Below are 16798 nucleotides of genomic sequence, written 5' to 3'. Positions count from 1 at the left end.
TTATTTCCTGAGTAGTATAGATATAGGATATTTCTGTCATTGTAGAAAGTACTATTGACCATCACTCTTCCAGAGAATGAATTAATCTTTGAGCAGGTCTATTTTACAATGCCTGCATATGTCATTGAAAGGACACTTGACCCCTCCTTTTTCTTTTTTTGAAGTTTTGGATACATTTTGTAAACAAAGGATCTTTCAGATCTCCTTTTCAATCTTCTCCACCTTTTCTTTTTTTTTTTTTTAATTTTTATTGTTGTTCAATTACAGTTGTGTGCCTTTTCTCCCCATCCCTCCACCCCACCCCAGCCGAACCCACCTCCCTCCCCCACCTCCACCCTCCCCCTTAGTTTTGTCCATGTGTCCTTTATAGTAGTTCCTGTAATCCCCTCTTCCCACTGTCCCACCCCCCCCCCCCCCGGCTATTGTTAGATTGTTCTTAACTTCAATGTCTCTGGTTATATTTTGTTTGCTTTTTTCTTCTATTGCTTATGTTCCAGTTAAAGGTGAGATCATATGGTATTTGTCCCTCACCGCCTGGCTTATTTCACTTAGCATAATGCTCTCCAGTTTCATCCATGCTGTTGCAAAGGGTATAAGCTCCTTCTTTCTCTCTGCTGCGTAGAATTCCATTGTGTAAATGTACCACAGTTTTGGGATCCACTCGTTTGCTAATGGGCACTTAGGTTGCTTCCAGTATTTGGCTATTGTAAATTATGCTGCTATGAACATTGGGGTGCATGGGTTCTTTTGGATTGGTGTTTCAGGGTTCTTAGGGTATAATCCCAGCAGCAGAATTGCTGGGTCAAAGGGCAGTTCCATTTTTAGTTTTCTGAGGAAATTCCATATTTTTTTCCACAGTGGCCTCACCAGTCTGCATTCCCACCAACAGTGCACTAGGGTTCCCTTTTCTCTGCATCCTCTCCAACATTTGTTTGTGGATTTGTTTATGTTGGCCACTCTGAGTGGCAGAGGCTAACAAGAATCTCACCTTTTCTTTTTTAACAGAAGAAAATCTGAAAACAAGGATTTACCTTAAGTTCTTGATACATTTTTACTCTTCTTACTACTGAAGAGGTTAGCTGTGCCTTTGATCCAGCTATGATAATTGGATTGAGTGAACTATTTTGGACAAATGCAACAACTAGTAGAAATATTTTATTGTAATTACCTATATTTTTGGATTTATAAACTCTTTACCCATTTATGTCATCCTCAGTCCTTAGATGGCAAGAAGAATGCTATCAAGAAACAGTCATTTTTTGCAGAACACTTAAGTAGCTTATTTGGCATAGCAAGAAATCGTCTTTGCAGTTTTTTATCATAAAACTACCTATAGTTCTAAAATGTACTCTGTGATGGTTTGGGCAGACTTACGTACTCTTTGGCTTATCATACTGGGTTTGCACCTGTGATTCAATGATTTTGTGTGTGTTGTGTGTTTTTCAGACGTGCAACACATGGCAATCGACTGGCTTACCAGAAATCTCTACTTTGTGGACCATGCCAGGGACCGGATCTTCGTGTGTAACTACAATGGGTCTGTGTGTGTTACCCTGATTGATCTGGAGCTTCACAACCCTAGGGCAATAGCAGTAGATCCAATAGCAGGGTAAGACATTCTTGTTTTTAGCGTTAGATCTGAAAGGATTTTCATTACATCTGAGAAAGGTTGTGGAATATAAGACCACAGGCTCAATTTTTAAATGTGGATTTTAACAACTGCATTAAAGGAAGAAAAAAGTGTGTAATTTATCAGGCAGATGCTGAGGAACACTAATTCCTTAACACATCAATACGGCAAGCCTATCCCAACATGCAGCCTGCCAGCTCCCAAGACTTGCTTTGGAGTCACCAGAGAAGAGCCACAACATACTTTTTGGTTAAAAAGAGGAGACTTGAAGTCTACTTAGCAGTAGAACTTAAAATTAGGAAAATTCACAAAAGCTTCTTGAAAGATGTACTATTAACAGAACTAACATAACACAATATTTCGTATTTTTAAAAGGGGTATGTACATGCCCAAGAGTACTACTAAAACATTTGGTCACCTAGTTAGTTGATAGTAAATATTTTTTCTCTGACTACTGATATGTAAATACTATATTATAGAGTTACTTAATTCTTCATCAGAATTTATCTTCACTTTTTTTTGACTTTCAAATTTTACAAGCCACTTTATTGCTTAAAAAGAGATTTTATCTGAGCCTCTTTTAACTAAAGTCTCCTTAATATTTTCTAGCATTTCACAATTTATCAAAATGAGTCATAAATGCTTAAATTCCCATCAATTTAGTTCATATGATTAGGAAATCAATATGTGAATTTTGCTTTAATTTTACAAACACTATTATTAGAGGAAGAGAGGCAAAAATATAGAGTCCTATCAATTCAATTCTGTCATCAGTCTGTGTTAGTCAAGGATACTGTCAAATTAATGACATAGTATACACCTTTAATTGGAGGATCTGCTGTTTTTTCAGATGTAAGTTGTAAGAAAGACTTGAAAACTGAAAATTTACCCTCGTTATTGTTTTAATCATCCCTAGGCAGTTCAGGCAGAAATGTTCGATGGAACATATCCTAACTGCCATAAGCCTCAGTTCAATAAATGGGAAAATATTTACTGAAGAAACAGCTGCTATCCATATGTGGACTTTTGTCACTCTTTACTTAAAGTCTGATGGAATATTAAGATGCATCATCACAATGGTTCTGATTTTGACAAGAACAGCTTGCACGTAAGAACTTCGCTAGGAAGGCTGTGCAATATGATTCCTGAATGTAGCTCTATTTGTATTTGCAGCAGATGGTTTCTTGACTAAATCTGACTACAGTGATGCTTCAAAAGCCATTAGTAAAAGACGTTGTATTTAAACTGATTTGTTTGGGTTGTTGGATATGGGTAGTAAGAAAAAATTGGAAATTTACAAATGTGCTAACAACGGTCTTTTGGCATTTTGTTTAGAAATATATTTGCTTGCATGCTTTTTCCCTGCATGCATTAAGTAAACTTCAAATTAGCCTTTACATAGTCTCGTCTGTCAAAAATGTTAAAAGGTAAAGCTACTGTGTTTCTCCCTTCATTCTGCCTCTATTATCCTTCCCTATTCTTAAAAACTAAGATCCAGAGAACCTTTTCTAATAAAACTGCCAATCCAAAATATATATACATATATATATGAATGCCATCTCTCCTGTATAGCAATATATTTCATATTCTCAACCTTCCTATTTCTCCTTATCATTGCATGAAAGAACCATATTTTGTCATTTCTGTCAAAGATATGGGGGAAAAAAACCACATTGTTTGCGTTTGTTCTATGCTGGATTCCTTTTGGCCTAGTAACTGTTTAAATGTAATTTTGTCATGTATCATTTATCATAATAAGTTCTTTGAAATTTTTTGTTTGAGTTTCCTCTGTCTCTTTCACACAGTTTTTCAATAATGAGTCATAGAAATCAGAGGAGGAAAAGCTGAGCTCTTTTATAAATATAAGCCTGTCTGCAATAGAACAATTTCAAATATATTCTACTTTTCTTTTAATATCAGAAATTTGGCTAGGATTAATGTGATACTGTCTAGGAAAGGAACAGCAGTTTTTGTTTCTTTTTCTTTAACTTTTAATGTAGGACCTGCTCGAGAATAATTTGAAGAGTTGAGGTGAGGTAATGCCGCATGACCCACTAAAGGGGAAATATACCACCTACCTTGTCTCCTATGTTTTCCTAAGTGTACGGGGTGCTATATCTTTGGCTTTTTTGGTTGTAACTTCAGTTGGGAAAAATCAGAATGTATTAAAAGTTGACCAGTCTCTTAGAGCTCAGCCTTGATAACTATGGCAATAGAAGGAGATTTACTTTACCTCCCCAAAGGCAGCATTGAAAAACTACCTCTTACTTGGCTATACTCTTCACTTCACTTTTCTCAACTTCTTACTCCATTTTTATATCAGGACTATTACAGTATTATTACTATTATATCTATGATGTTTTTTAAAATTGTAATTCATTGATTGAGTATCGATTACTAATTTTCTCTAGACTCTCAACACAATTTTCAGTTTGCAGGCCGGCACTCAGTCCACTGAGCCACACCAGCCAGGGCTTCTCCATACAACTGGATCTAGGATCCAATCCAAATCTGGCAGGAAGAGATTTTTTTTAATTCTTACTTTTTAAGATGTTTACATTGACTTGTTAATTCAGGCTGTTTTCCTGGAGGTGCTTCTTCAGATTTTTCTTTTTATTTTCAAACTTTAGCAATATTTTTTTTCCATTTGTTCGTTGAAGAAATTTCTTTAAAATATTATAGAGTCATTAGATTTAAAAGGGAGTGTAGAAGCCATGGTCCAATCAACATTGAAAATACCGTTTCTGGCAGTGGCTATTGAGGATCTGCTGGCTTAATGATTAAGAGCTTGATGCTGGAGTCACTATCCCTGAGATCAAATCCTAGCTCCACCAGCTACTAGCTGTGTGATGTTGATGCCTATTTTACCTGTTTTCTCATCTTCAAAATAGTGAATAATGTTAATTCTACCCTAACACTTTCTGAGTTGTAGAATATGAGTTCTCTTTTCCATGTTGCCTCAAAAATAACTACTAATATGTCCAACATTTTTTATATCATTATGTCTACTATGAGACTCCCTGAAATTATTTATTTTGTATAGACTAAATCTGATCTATAAGAAAATACTGAGAAAGAGGAGGAGATGTGAGAAAAAAAAATGGTATAGCCTGGGAATATATCTGAAGTATATATAGGAGGTTGTAGGCAAAGAGTACAGAATAACTGTGCACAAGGAAAGTAGCAGAGGAAACATTATTTCAATAACTGATTTTGTGCAAAATGTATTTGGATACCTTCAACAGCTTTCAAATGATAAAGGTAAAGAATAAAATTCCTTCATAGTGTCCTTTGTCATCCAATCTGCATTTTTTAGTATAATATTGTTTCACTAATAAACCATGTAGTATTTGGGTCTAATGAGGGTAATAACTGAGTACAAGAGTGGAGCTAGTTTACAATTTTGTTTCTGAGTTGTGGCCCTAAACTTCCTATTAAAATCATCACACTAAACTTGAGACAAAAATGCATTTCACCAAGAACATCAAATTATTGCAACAATATTGAAAAAGGGGGATAAATTAGTCCTAACCATGATAATTATTAGAAAAGCAGTGTAAAACTAAAGAGATATTTTAATGATAGTACTGAAGTTGGACTTGAAAATTTGGGATTAAAATATTTGGAGGACTTGGGCTACCATGTATAAAATCCAAAATCAACAGTTATAAGACACGGCAACACTGAGGGAAAGGAGAAATCCCCCATGCCATGTGAACCAGCAGAAATGGAGTATTTTACAAGTATAATGTACACCCCCTTTCTTTGAAGGACAGGTTTTTGACTTGTAGAGAGTGCAGGGTAGAGCGATTGTAGGATTGACTTGTGAATCCATGACCCCACGTCAGTACTGAGGGAAAGGGCGTTGCCTTTGTTCTCTGTCAGAGCAGGCCTTCTGCCAGGAGGCACAGGCTTGAAGCTCAAGCCTCAGAAGTTGAAATCACACGGGAGTGATTGATGGTATTTAATAGTTAATAAATCCTTTCCCGTCACCCTCCTAGATCCTCACTGTTGGTGAAACCAACCATAGCTGAGGAATTAAAGATAGAATCAAAGTTAATAGCCATCAGGGCACAGGACAGACTAATGAAATTGTAATCTAAGATGCTGTGTGAGTGTGGGAAACTAGAATGTGAAGAAGGTTTGCTTGTGTCTGTGAAAGGAATTTTGTAACAAGGAGATCTTCTGGATAAATATCAGGTTTCTCGCTCTGTTAGATAGCTCCTAGAGCTAGCCTAGGTCCCAAGGGAGAGACCGCACTTACTATTCACTCGCAATAGGACACAAGGAGAACCAGTACAGTCCATTGGCTATTAAACCCCTCAGGCTACAGTGTGGGCAAATGAAAACTACAGGGTGCACCCCCACAATTAAGCACTGTCTATTGGTTTGAGGATATAGATTGCTCTGAAGTTGCTATGGATTTGAACATGAATAAAGACATACCTCTATGTACCCTTTTCCTCCTCATGGAAGTATCAGTCTTGGAGGGTCTCGTGCTCATCTGCAATTCGTGAATGCCCCTAATCATTTGAAATCAGATTTACATTTTGATAGGCTTCAAATTGTGAGTCCTGACTTTTTAAGGAAGAAACACCTTCCACATACATCCACACACACAAATTTTTTTGATAAATTGATGATAAATAGATAGGCAGATAGGTAGATAGATGGTAGATAGAGAGATAGATAGATAGATAGATAGATAGATAGATGATAGATAGATGATGGATAGATAGATAGAAAGATAGATGATATAGATGATAGATGGTTCCCTAGCCTCCTTCCTCATTTTGAGATAGCCATGTGACAGGTTTCTATAATTAGATACATCTCCCCACTGTTCAGGAAAGAGATATTCTTAAAGTCAATGTAAACATAGTCACCCACAGAATCTTCTCTAATATTCCTTTTCATTAGAAGAAAAGACAGAGAAAAATGGAGACATTCCATTAGCTCCAAGATTCATTCTCCTGATTTTATGTATTGACCTACTTTAATTTCCCTCTTGGGTATCTGAAATTAAAATTTCTTAAAAAAAAAAAAAAAGCTGATGAACAAAATGAACTTGCTTGTGTCTTGCTTGTGTTAAAATTATACTTTGGGTTATTAATGTACCTTTTAAAGAATCTTGGTCCCCCACATAGGAGTGCTACTTAGGCGGGGTGACCTCTGAATTCAACTATGTGAAGGAAAGTGTTAAGGAGTCATTTTCCTACTTCTTACATTAAATGGGTGCTTAACGCACTATAATGAAAACATCCTAAATCTAACCAATTTGTATGAATAATTCAAGAAAAATTTACCAATTTGTTTTCTTATCCATGGCAATAAATTCAAGTGGTTATCATTATATAACATTAACCATATTTCTATGATTTTATCTACCTATAATCTATCTAAATATCTCTGTGCTCATTTCCTCTTTTACACCACTACTACCTTCTCTTGGTGAGTCTAACATTGCTGCATAGCACTTAGGTTCATAGAGAATTACCTAAGCAATGGGCATCTGCCTATATTAGGCCATTTTACTAAGTGCCTCAGGAGCATCACCAATTACTACTTTTCAATCTAAAGTTACTTTTAGGGGCCGACAAAGTGAATAGGCAAGAAAACATGCAAGTATGTGTTTCATGGTCTGTACTATTTTGCCTGAACTTAGTGATTTACTCAAGTGTGTAAATCTGTATTAGCTATCATATGTCACTCAAATTCTTCTCCTTAATTAGTTTCATCTAGGTTCAACCTCTTTCCAAGTTCCTCTCTAGGTCTTTTCATATGTTCATGAATGGCATTATCTTTAGTCACTGTCTCCTTCAGTTACAAATAATTTTCTATTACATTGCTATTAGCCTGGGAATGTGGAAGAACAACTTGGAATAGTTTATGTTCAGTTCAGCCTTTACTGGAAACTTAGCTCAAACTGATTCAATTTCTTTGCTCTTGACTCATATCATTCTTAAAGTCAAAATAATGCAAAACATTCTGTATGTCTCTTTACTCTCTTTGCTGTTCTCTTTCTTTTCACTCTATAGTTTCTCAATGTTTGCTAACTTTATCTCTAACCTGCTCAGTTTGCAATTCTATTTGTAGAATTATACTCAATGTCTTCCCAACCTTCCAACCACTTCTGAATCCTCACTCTCACTAATCTTGTCCACTCAGATAAAGTAATAGAAAAACAATTGTGTGTAGCTTAAGTTATAACAGAATTCATATTTCACTTAAAAATCTGGATTTAGGATAGTCATTAGGTTAGTTATTTTAGTTTTTTTCCCCATGTCTCTTGGTCAGAATTGGGTTGTATGCCCACCTAGACTTCTAATGTCACCCTGTGAAACACAGAGGAACACGGTTGTGAGACTAGGTCCAAGCTTCCATGGGAGAAAGATAAATGGATTCTGAGCCACCTCTATCTACTAAAACCACTGTCATGTGAGGGTCTGTTTTCATGTGCAGCTCTTCATCTTTTATTTTGCTTTCCAGAAACTTCAGGGTCTCTTTTCACTTTGCTAAAACTGGAATACCAAAAAATATTTTGTTTCAATTCTTCATTCCCTCTTCAAAAAGAGCAACTCTATTTCCTTTTAGCCAAAATTGTTAAAACTCATTCTGAAGAATATTTTTCTTATCTTTTTTAAAGGCAAATAAATGACAGTTTGTGTCTTTGTTTGCTTTCCTGTAACATTTTCTACAATCCGAGAAGTAGCTAGCGTGGGGCACTCTAGATAACCAGCTGGTACATATTTTCTTTAATCTTTAAAAACATAGTTTAGAAACTGACAGGAACATTTATTCTATCAGATTCCTTGACACTTTGGAAAGCTATATGAATGTTTCTAAGCCACTAGGGTAATAATAGGCAAATTATTGTTTCCCTTATAAAATGATTCTCAAGTGACATGAAAGCTTTCTTGCTCTTTGTCAGAGAATAGTTTATATACTGGAAGAATCTGTGTCATTATTAGGAAAGAATAATTTATTATTTCAATTAGTTAAAAATTATTACTATTATTATTTTAATCCTTACCTGAGGATGTATTTTCATTGACTTTTAGAAAGAGAAGAAAGGAGGGAGTGAGGGAAGGAGGGAGAAAGAAAGAGGGAGAAAAGGGAGAAACATCCATTGGTGGCCTCCAGGGCGCAGCCCCCACCTGGGATCAAACCTGCAACCTGGGCCTGTGTCTGACTGGAAATCAAACTGGCGACCTTTTAGTGGATGGAACAATACTCCAACCAATTGAGCCATGTACCCAGGACTACTTTTTTAAAAATATTTTTGCATAGACTTTTATGAAAATAGGGAGTTGATATGATCCAGTGTTATTATTTTTGAAAATATAAGGACAGCTTGCCTGTGTCACACAGGTATGACCAGGACATCAAGATAATGCTATAATCTATTCTTTCATGGAACTTGGCATATAAGAAAGTTATGCATCAAATATCAGTTAGGATCACTAGATATGATTATTATAGTTTACAAAAAATTCTGCAAACAACAAAAAACTCTAAGCAGTAATTTATTTGAAATCTCTGAGTTAAATAGTTGATCAGGCAGTTAATGTTATTTTCAAAAACTGAGGAAAACTTGCTTAATTTGTAAACACAACAAATAAAAGACAAAATTTGAAAACAATAAATTAAGTACTTGACACTACTCCCCTTGTTTATTATCTCTCTTTCATGCATAATATAAATTCAGGATTTCACCATAGACCATGTAATCATATTCAATCCAAAATGAAAAATAAAAACAAAAACAGGAAGTAATAAAACAAGAATTATCTTAATTCTGGTTTATAAAGCATTCCACTTCACTACTGAGCCTCACAAGGTATTGAACCAAAGTTGATGTTTTCCTTTCAGACATATTTTAAGTGACTTGACTTGAGAGAAATTTGCCTGATGTTAAAGTCAAAAGTGGATATTTTCCAAATCAAATAGTTTGTATTCAATATTTTTAATCTTTCAAAGGGAAAGACAAATATTTAAGGTGTTTAGTCTTCTTTCAGTTTTAGTGAGATAAGCACTTGTAAAAATTGTGCTTAGAAAGGAGGTATCACATATTGTGATTTCAAGCTATACTATGAAGCTGTAGTACTTAAAACAGTATGGTAGTATCATAAAAACAGACAAATAGACCAATGGAACAAATTTGAGAGTTCAGAAATAAAGCCAACAAATATTTGACAAGTGAGCCAAGAATACTCAATGTAGAAAAGACAGTCTCTTCAATGAATTGTGCTGGGATAATTGAATAATCACATATAAAAGAATAGAATTTATAGCTTATGCCACTCACAAAAATTAACTAAAAGTAGATTATAGTCCTAACTGTAAGACCTAAGAATAAAGCTCCTTGACATGGGTCTTGGTCATGGATTTTGGATATGGTACCCAAAGCATACATACATACATACATACATACATGCATACATATATACATACATAAATAAATAAGGAAGACTATATTACATTAAAAAGTTTCTCACAGCAAAAGAAAGCATCAACACAGTGAAAAGGCCACCAATGGAATAGGGGAAATAAATTTGTAAGCCATATACCTGATAAGGGGTTAATATACAAAATATATAATGAACTCATATAATATACAACTCAACAAAAAATTCTAAATAACTCTATTTAAAAATTAGTGAGGATCCTGAATAGACATTTCTCCAAATATGATATGTGAAAGGCCAACAGGTACATTAAAAGATACATAACATCATTAATCATTAGGGAAATGCAAATAAAAACCACAGTGAGCTGTCACCTCATACTTATTAGAATGGCTGCTATCAAAAAGACTAGAGATAACAAATGCCTACGTAAATGCGGGGAAAAGGGGACACTTGTGTATTGTTGGTGAGATTGCAGATCAGCACAGCCACTGTGAAAAATTGGATGGAAGTTACTCTAAAAATTAAAAAGAAAGCCACCATATAATGTAATGATTTCACTTGGGAATATATTGACAGAAATGAAAACAATAACTCAAAAAGTGACCTGCATTCCCATGTTCATAGGAGCATTTTTTATAATAACCAGGATGTGAAAACAACCTAAGCATCCATCGATGGATGAAAGGAAAAACAAGTTGTGGCATATTTATACACAATGGAATATCAGTTAGCTTTAAAAAACAAACAAACATGGAAATCTTACCGTGTGTGGCAACAAGGACGGACCTTGAAGACGTTTGGCTAAGTGAAGTAAGTCAGAAGAGAAAAGAAAATGTTGTATGATCTCACTTATCTGTGGACTCTTAAAAAGAAACAGAAAAGAGGTCGGTGTTCGAGGGTGAGAAGAGGAGAAATGCCAGGAAGATGGTCAAAAGTTATTAACTTCGAACTGTAAGTGAAAAATGGGCACAAGTACAAACTTCAAATCCCTGGGGTTGCAATGCAAACACAAGGACTGGCTAGCACTGCCGTGTGTTGTATAGGAAAGTTGTAAAGAGAGTTCACCCCAAGGGTTCACATCACAAAGGGAATTTTTTTCTTTGTTTTTTTCTTTCTTTTCTTTTTCTTATGTGAGAAGGTGGATTACAGCTGAACTTATTGTGCTAATAATCCTACAATGTATTTAAATTAAACTATAATGTATGCCTAGAACTTATACAGGAATGTATATCAATTATTTCTCAATGAAACTGAAAAAATGGAATGAAAAAAATGTGCTTAGGTAAACATTTAAGTGCATATAAAATATGCCCTAATTACATAAAATAATTTAATCATTTTGATAAAACAAAATAAACAATATTTGTTATTGTTTTTCATAATGATTGACTATAGTTATGGTAACATAATCAACAAACAAACTGCTTAGTAAATCTCTGTGTTGATATCCTTAATTGGTTTAGTATGCATAAAATGAAAGAAGTAATCGATTTATTTCATAAGTTCAAACGCCTATCTAAAGTGTGTGGAACTCTACAATGACCTGAGAGCCTCCTAATCGATAATATGCTCTGACTCGCTTTTTTAAGTAAGCAAAAATATCCTGTGTTATTTTTATTTTATTTATTGTATTATAAAAATCATTTGATAAAGTTGTTTCAATTGTATACATACAATTTAATTACTTATCAGTGAAAATGACTGCATTAGACAAATATAATTTTCATAGGGTGTACTCTAAACTTTGAATGATATCAATATAATGATCTCCTTACAACAATTATATGCATTAGAATAATAGCAGTTGCTTTTATAAACTCTAAAATTGTTACATAATACAAATGAAATTGTATTTTACACTCATATGAATACAATGAGGGTGTTACAGGTTGGTGAACAGCTTCCTCCATGTGGTGATTCTGGCTTCAAGGTCACTTCCATTTTGCAGCTCTAGAATTTCATAAGGCCTTGGGATATTCTGTTCTCAATAGCAGAAAAGCAAGCATGTGGAAGATCTATGGACCCAGCTGGATGCAAAGGGATCGGGAAATGTAGCACCTGGCTAGACAGTGGATTGCATATGACAACACAACACTACGGAAGTGAGAGCATGCGTTTGTAATGAACACTTTGCCACTTCTGCCACAGTTGTCTTCCAGCTACCAAATACTCTTATGTACCCCTCTTACTATACATAAAATACACTACATTTGGGCCAAAATAGAGGATCTCCAGGTGATGTGCAGTTTTCTCTATTGTGTCCTTTTCTTGGTTCTTGTTATATAGCCATTTATGAACCAAAAAAGATATCTGTACCCACTGTTCCCATCACACCTATACGAATCGATGGACCAGCATTAGAATAACAAAAACCGCCATTTGGGAAAACAGAGGACGCAAACATGCAGGAGCCAAAGTACAGAGCAGTAGCGGAATCCTGCCAGACAAGGGACTTCCGCCCTGGTGGTTTGGAAGTCACTTGTGCAGATACTTCTTTTCCCTGCGGTTTTTCCCCTTCTCCATTGTTCTGCTTTACCTATGCTCCCACTGGGAGGTTCTTTCTAGTCTGTTGTATTCAATACTGTAGCTGAAGTTGAAAATGGGGAATATCTTCCCCATGAGGAGTGTATATATTTCAGAGTATTTCTTGTTCCTTTCCAGTTATTTTAAGGCTTAAAGAGACAATGGATTTTGCAAGCTAAACTCATGGCTTTTGCTGTTATAAATTGCCTAGAAAATTAGTAGAATTTTGATTTCTTTTTCAGCCATCATGTCTATGTTACAGTAACTACACTCAAAGTTATATTTTAGAAATAATTATCAAGCCAAATTTATTTCTTTCCACCTCATTCTTTTGGTTTTCTCTTTTATACTGTTAGTATATAATGAGGTCTAAAAACAATGCTTTAGTTGGAAGGAAACACCTTTTGTCTAAAGGCTGAATTCCTCTGTTTAATCAAAAAGTATTAATTGACTTTTATTGCTCAAAGGCCACTTCAGTATTTTTCATTCTAACTATTCAAGACCTAGAAGCAATTGACTTTCCAAACTTAGGAGGCCCCAGTTTGGATTTGTTCTATTCCCTTTCTTCCCCCCCCCCCTTTTTTTTTTTTGTAATCTATGAACCAGTTCTAACTTATACTTATACTTATATTAATTTCTCTGTAACATCTTGCCAAAGTAAACATGTAGTAACTAATGCAACTTCTAATATACTTTTAAATTTCTTTCCTTAAATCCAAAGGTTCAATAAGTACTTGTTTTTCTTTCAACATATTTTCCAAGATACTGCAAGTGACCATTTTTATTGAATATTTTTAACCTTGGCAGCTTTTAGTGCAGCTGCCACCTTACCATTGAGCCAATGGAGTTCAGGTCTTCCTGAAGGTAGTTCTGTACTGGTGTTAGCAACTTCCCAATTCGTTATGGTAACGCTCGCTGCTATAAATTTCAGTGGATGGTACAAGGAATTTCTTTTTTGTTTCTGTTAGAATCTAATGCATGTGTTCCTAGTTATCAGGCAGCTTTTTTTCCATGGAGAGATTCAAAGATGGAAGCTCCTTTCATCTTGTGGTTCCTATGACCTTTGGGGCCTCAGAATTCTCTGACTTTGGGCCAGATAGAAGAAAATCACATCTGCTTTATTAGAACTTCAGCCCAACTGTGACATACGTCATTTTGGTGATATCCCACGCGTGTCACCTAGTCGCTTTGTTACATCTGGAGACAAGGGGACTAGAAAATATGATTTCTAGCTGGAAGTTGTTAACCACTCCATGGCCTTTCTGGTTAACAGATGACTTCGTTTTCTACTGTAACTACTATCTGATTTTATTATTATTGTTGTTGTTGTGATTATTATTAGTAGTAGTATTGCCTTTTGGTTACTGACAAATTAAAAGCTGAATAGGTTAGCATGTCAAAGTCCTTATTTCAAAGAAGTACTTTAAATTGCGTGAGTTCATTTCTTTTCAAAGTTTTTATACTCCCCTGAATGCTCAGAATTCAGGTTCATCATTTTATCTTGAACAAGACATTTTCATTAGATTCATTTTTCTCTTGTTTCACAAATCCAAATCATCTATTCAAAGTTTGCCTGGAAAATATATAATCAGATAAACAAGTAGATTATACCCTGGCCAGTGACTGGAATAACAGGCATCTCCACACTGGGACAGTTTCTTTATTTAATTGGTTTCAGATTCCTAGAACTTAAAAACCCTCTTCTCTGAAGGGGCTAAAAACACCATGAGAAAATTTTATTTTCAACTCTTTTTATACGTCAGAATGATAATTGTTCTTCTATTTGTGCTTTTTAAGATCTTACCACTACTCATAGAATGTCATGGTTTCCAGGTTGAGTGTCTTGGATTTTATTTGATACATTCTAGGTTACTATGTATCTGTTTTGTTTGTTTTGGAGCAAACTCTGAATAAATGTAATGTTTGCAAAAATTCGGAGAGTAGAGGGCAAAAAGGGTTCTTAGTGAGGGTCATAGAAGATGTAGAGGAGAAAGAGAGGACAGTTGAAGTAGTGTAATAATAATAGTGTGTCTTAGAAAGATTTAGACACAATAATCCTAACTCCAACTGGCTTAAATGATACATTAATTTATTTTCTCACTTAAAAGGAAGGCCAGAGAAGAGCAAGCTTGGTTGGATCCAGGCTTGGTTGAATTAATGGCACAATGACATCATTAGAGGACCATATCACCTCCACATCTCCAATTTGCCATCTAGTGCTACATCCTAATTCCTTTCTCCTCATGGTCATGAGGTGTAGCAAGTGGGAACGGAGGAAAATTGCTCACTGTTCTCATATGGCAGGGAAAATGAAAGAGAGCTGTCCCCTAAACACGGACTCTAAATCTATTACTTTAGTCTGAATGGGCTACATAGTGTTGCTTTCTCATACCTGGAGCAGTATCAGTCCCTGGGAGAAATGTGCTGTTTGGATTTGTGTTAATTAGCATTCATCCCAATATCTGACGTGGGTTCAATTTCCCTAAGTCACTTGGGCTGTGGTAGTGGTAGGAGTGTGATGAATCACAGCTCTCTGAAAAAATACTGGAAAAAGCAAAACAGATCATTTCAGCGACAGTGGAAGAGAGATGTATGAATTAAGTGTCATGCAATATTTGCTGTGGAATGCAGACGACTTGAGAGCAAAACAGTCTTCTTCCTGGTGGATATTTTGAGGTGCTTTACAAAGCCCTGTGCAGAGTACATGAGGATGGTCATGGAAGAGGCCGTGATGATGATGACGGGGATGCAAACACAATGAAAACGGCATCGATAAGCCAGTGAGGGTGAGGCTTGCCTCAATGAGGTGTTTATTGAAACTGTGAGCTACCAGTCATCTCTTTCATTAACTTGAAGCGTGTTCAATTTAAAGAGCAATCCCTGATCCATTCCACAGATAAAGATACTTCAAGGATCTTTACTGACTTCCCCCAAAATAAGGCAGACATATGTTTAGATGATTAAAGATAAGGGCATTTCTAGTTGAAAAGTAGCACTCGCTGCTGGAAACCCTGACTCACTCTTTGGATGTGGATATGTTCCTGTTATTGGAAGACAAACACCTGAACGGGATAAGAAGACTGATAATACATAAATTGGGGGTTACGTAATAAAGAAAATATTTCTAAGCCAGTCAGGCCTGTTTTTTTTAATTAATTTTTCATAGTTATTTTATATATTAGATTCCATGTATCAGATAATACTGCATGATTTCAAGAATGTAAACTATATTTTATTAAAATTAATTATATTAAGGTAAATAATAGTGACTATAAATCACTCATAAGACTTCTTTGTTTTGTAATGATTAAAAGCCAAATCCGACTTTTTCAAATGAAATAGGAATATTTATTTTAGCCAGTTATAAATAAATTTAAAGGATTGGTGTGACTGCCTTAAACACTTTTAATTAATAGTACTTTTAAAAATATATCTTAGCTGTGGCATTTTCTGGGAGTAGTCTTATTAAAGGTTTGAATTAGAAAGGACATTACATTATATATTTGTTGTAATGATATTCCTAGGGTTAATACCATAGAAGCGTCTGTAAGGCAGCTGAGACAAACTATACCACGGTACTATCCGGAGCATCCTGCTCTGCCCTTTGAATTGATGGTCACTGTGTCACCCAGAGTTCATAGTGAGCTCATCTGTGCCCCGTGAACTTCTCTGTGATGGAGGAGATTTTATTGGACACACTCTCATGTATGATCTCAAGTACCCCAGAACCTCCACATAATTCATCATTCCCCTGTTCTGCATATGGAGAAGTAAGTTCAATTAATTAGCTTTGCATTATCTCTCTTGTTTTTCTTGTGCTTTGTGCTACTTCAGAAGGTGAATTTGAAATTCTGACAGGGCCCTTTTTTTTTTTTTTTTTTTTTTTTTTGAGAGCCAGAGACAGAGAAAGAAAGAGATTAATATCAACAAAACATGTTACTGAAAGTTTACTTTGAAATAATAATTGTTCTGAGCACTTCCTTTGCATTGATCAGTTTAACCTTTACAGTAACCTCGGAGGTAATTAGTGCTGTTATCTTCTCTTACGGATAAGGCTTAGAGAGGTACAGTACTAGTCCAGAGTCAAAGAGCCAGTTCCGTGCTTCGGTCAGGAGTCGAACTCGTCACCCCACAGCCTGCCCTCTTGTCAACAGTGCTACCCCGCAATGAGTCAGCCTTAGGCGTGGGAGCTTTAGGATGAACTACGGAGTGGTTTGTGGTGTGCCAGCATTCA

General features: G+C 35.5%; 1 protein-coding gene across 1 annotated transcript in view; it reads left to right on the top strand.

The window, feature by feature from the left end:
- Positions 1-16798, top strand: part of LRP1B (LDL receptor related protein 1B) — a 1720016-nt gene that overhangs the window by 861230 nt on the left and 841988 nt on the right. The window contains exon 8 of the mRNA XM_053919407.2: positions 1447-1609. Coding sequence (XP_053775382.1) covers positions 1447-1609 — 163 coding nt within the window. The remainder of the gene's footprint in view (positions 1-1446; positions 1610-16798) is intronic.

The sequence above is a fragment of the Desmodus rotundus genome, chromosome 2, assembly GCF_022682495.2.
Source record: "Desmodus rotundus isolate HL8 chromosome 2, HLdesRot8A.1, whole genome shotgun sequence".
In the NCBI taxonomy this organism is placed as follows: domain Eukaryota; kingdom Metazoa; phylum Chordata; class Mammalia; order Chiroptera; family Phyllostomidae; genus Desmodus; species Desmodus rotundus.
The sequence above is the reverse complement of the archived record's forward strand: the minus strand, read 5'-3'. Positions and strand labels throughout refer to the sequence as shown.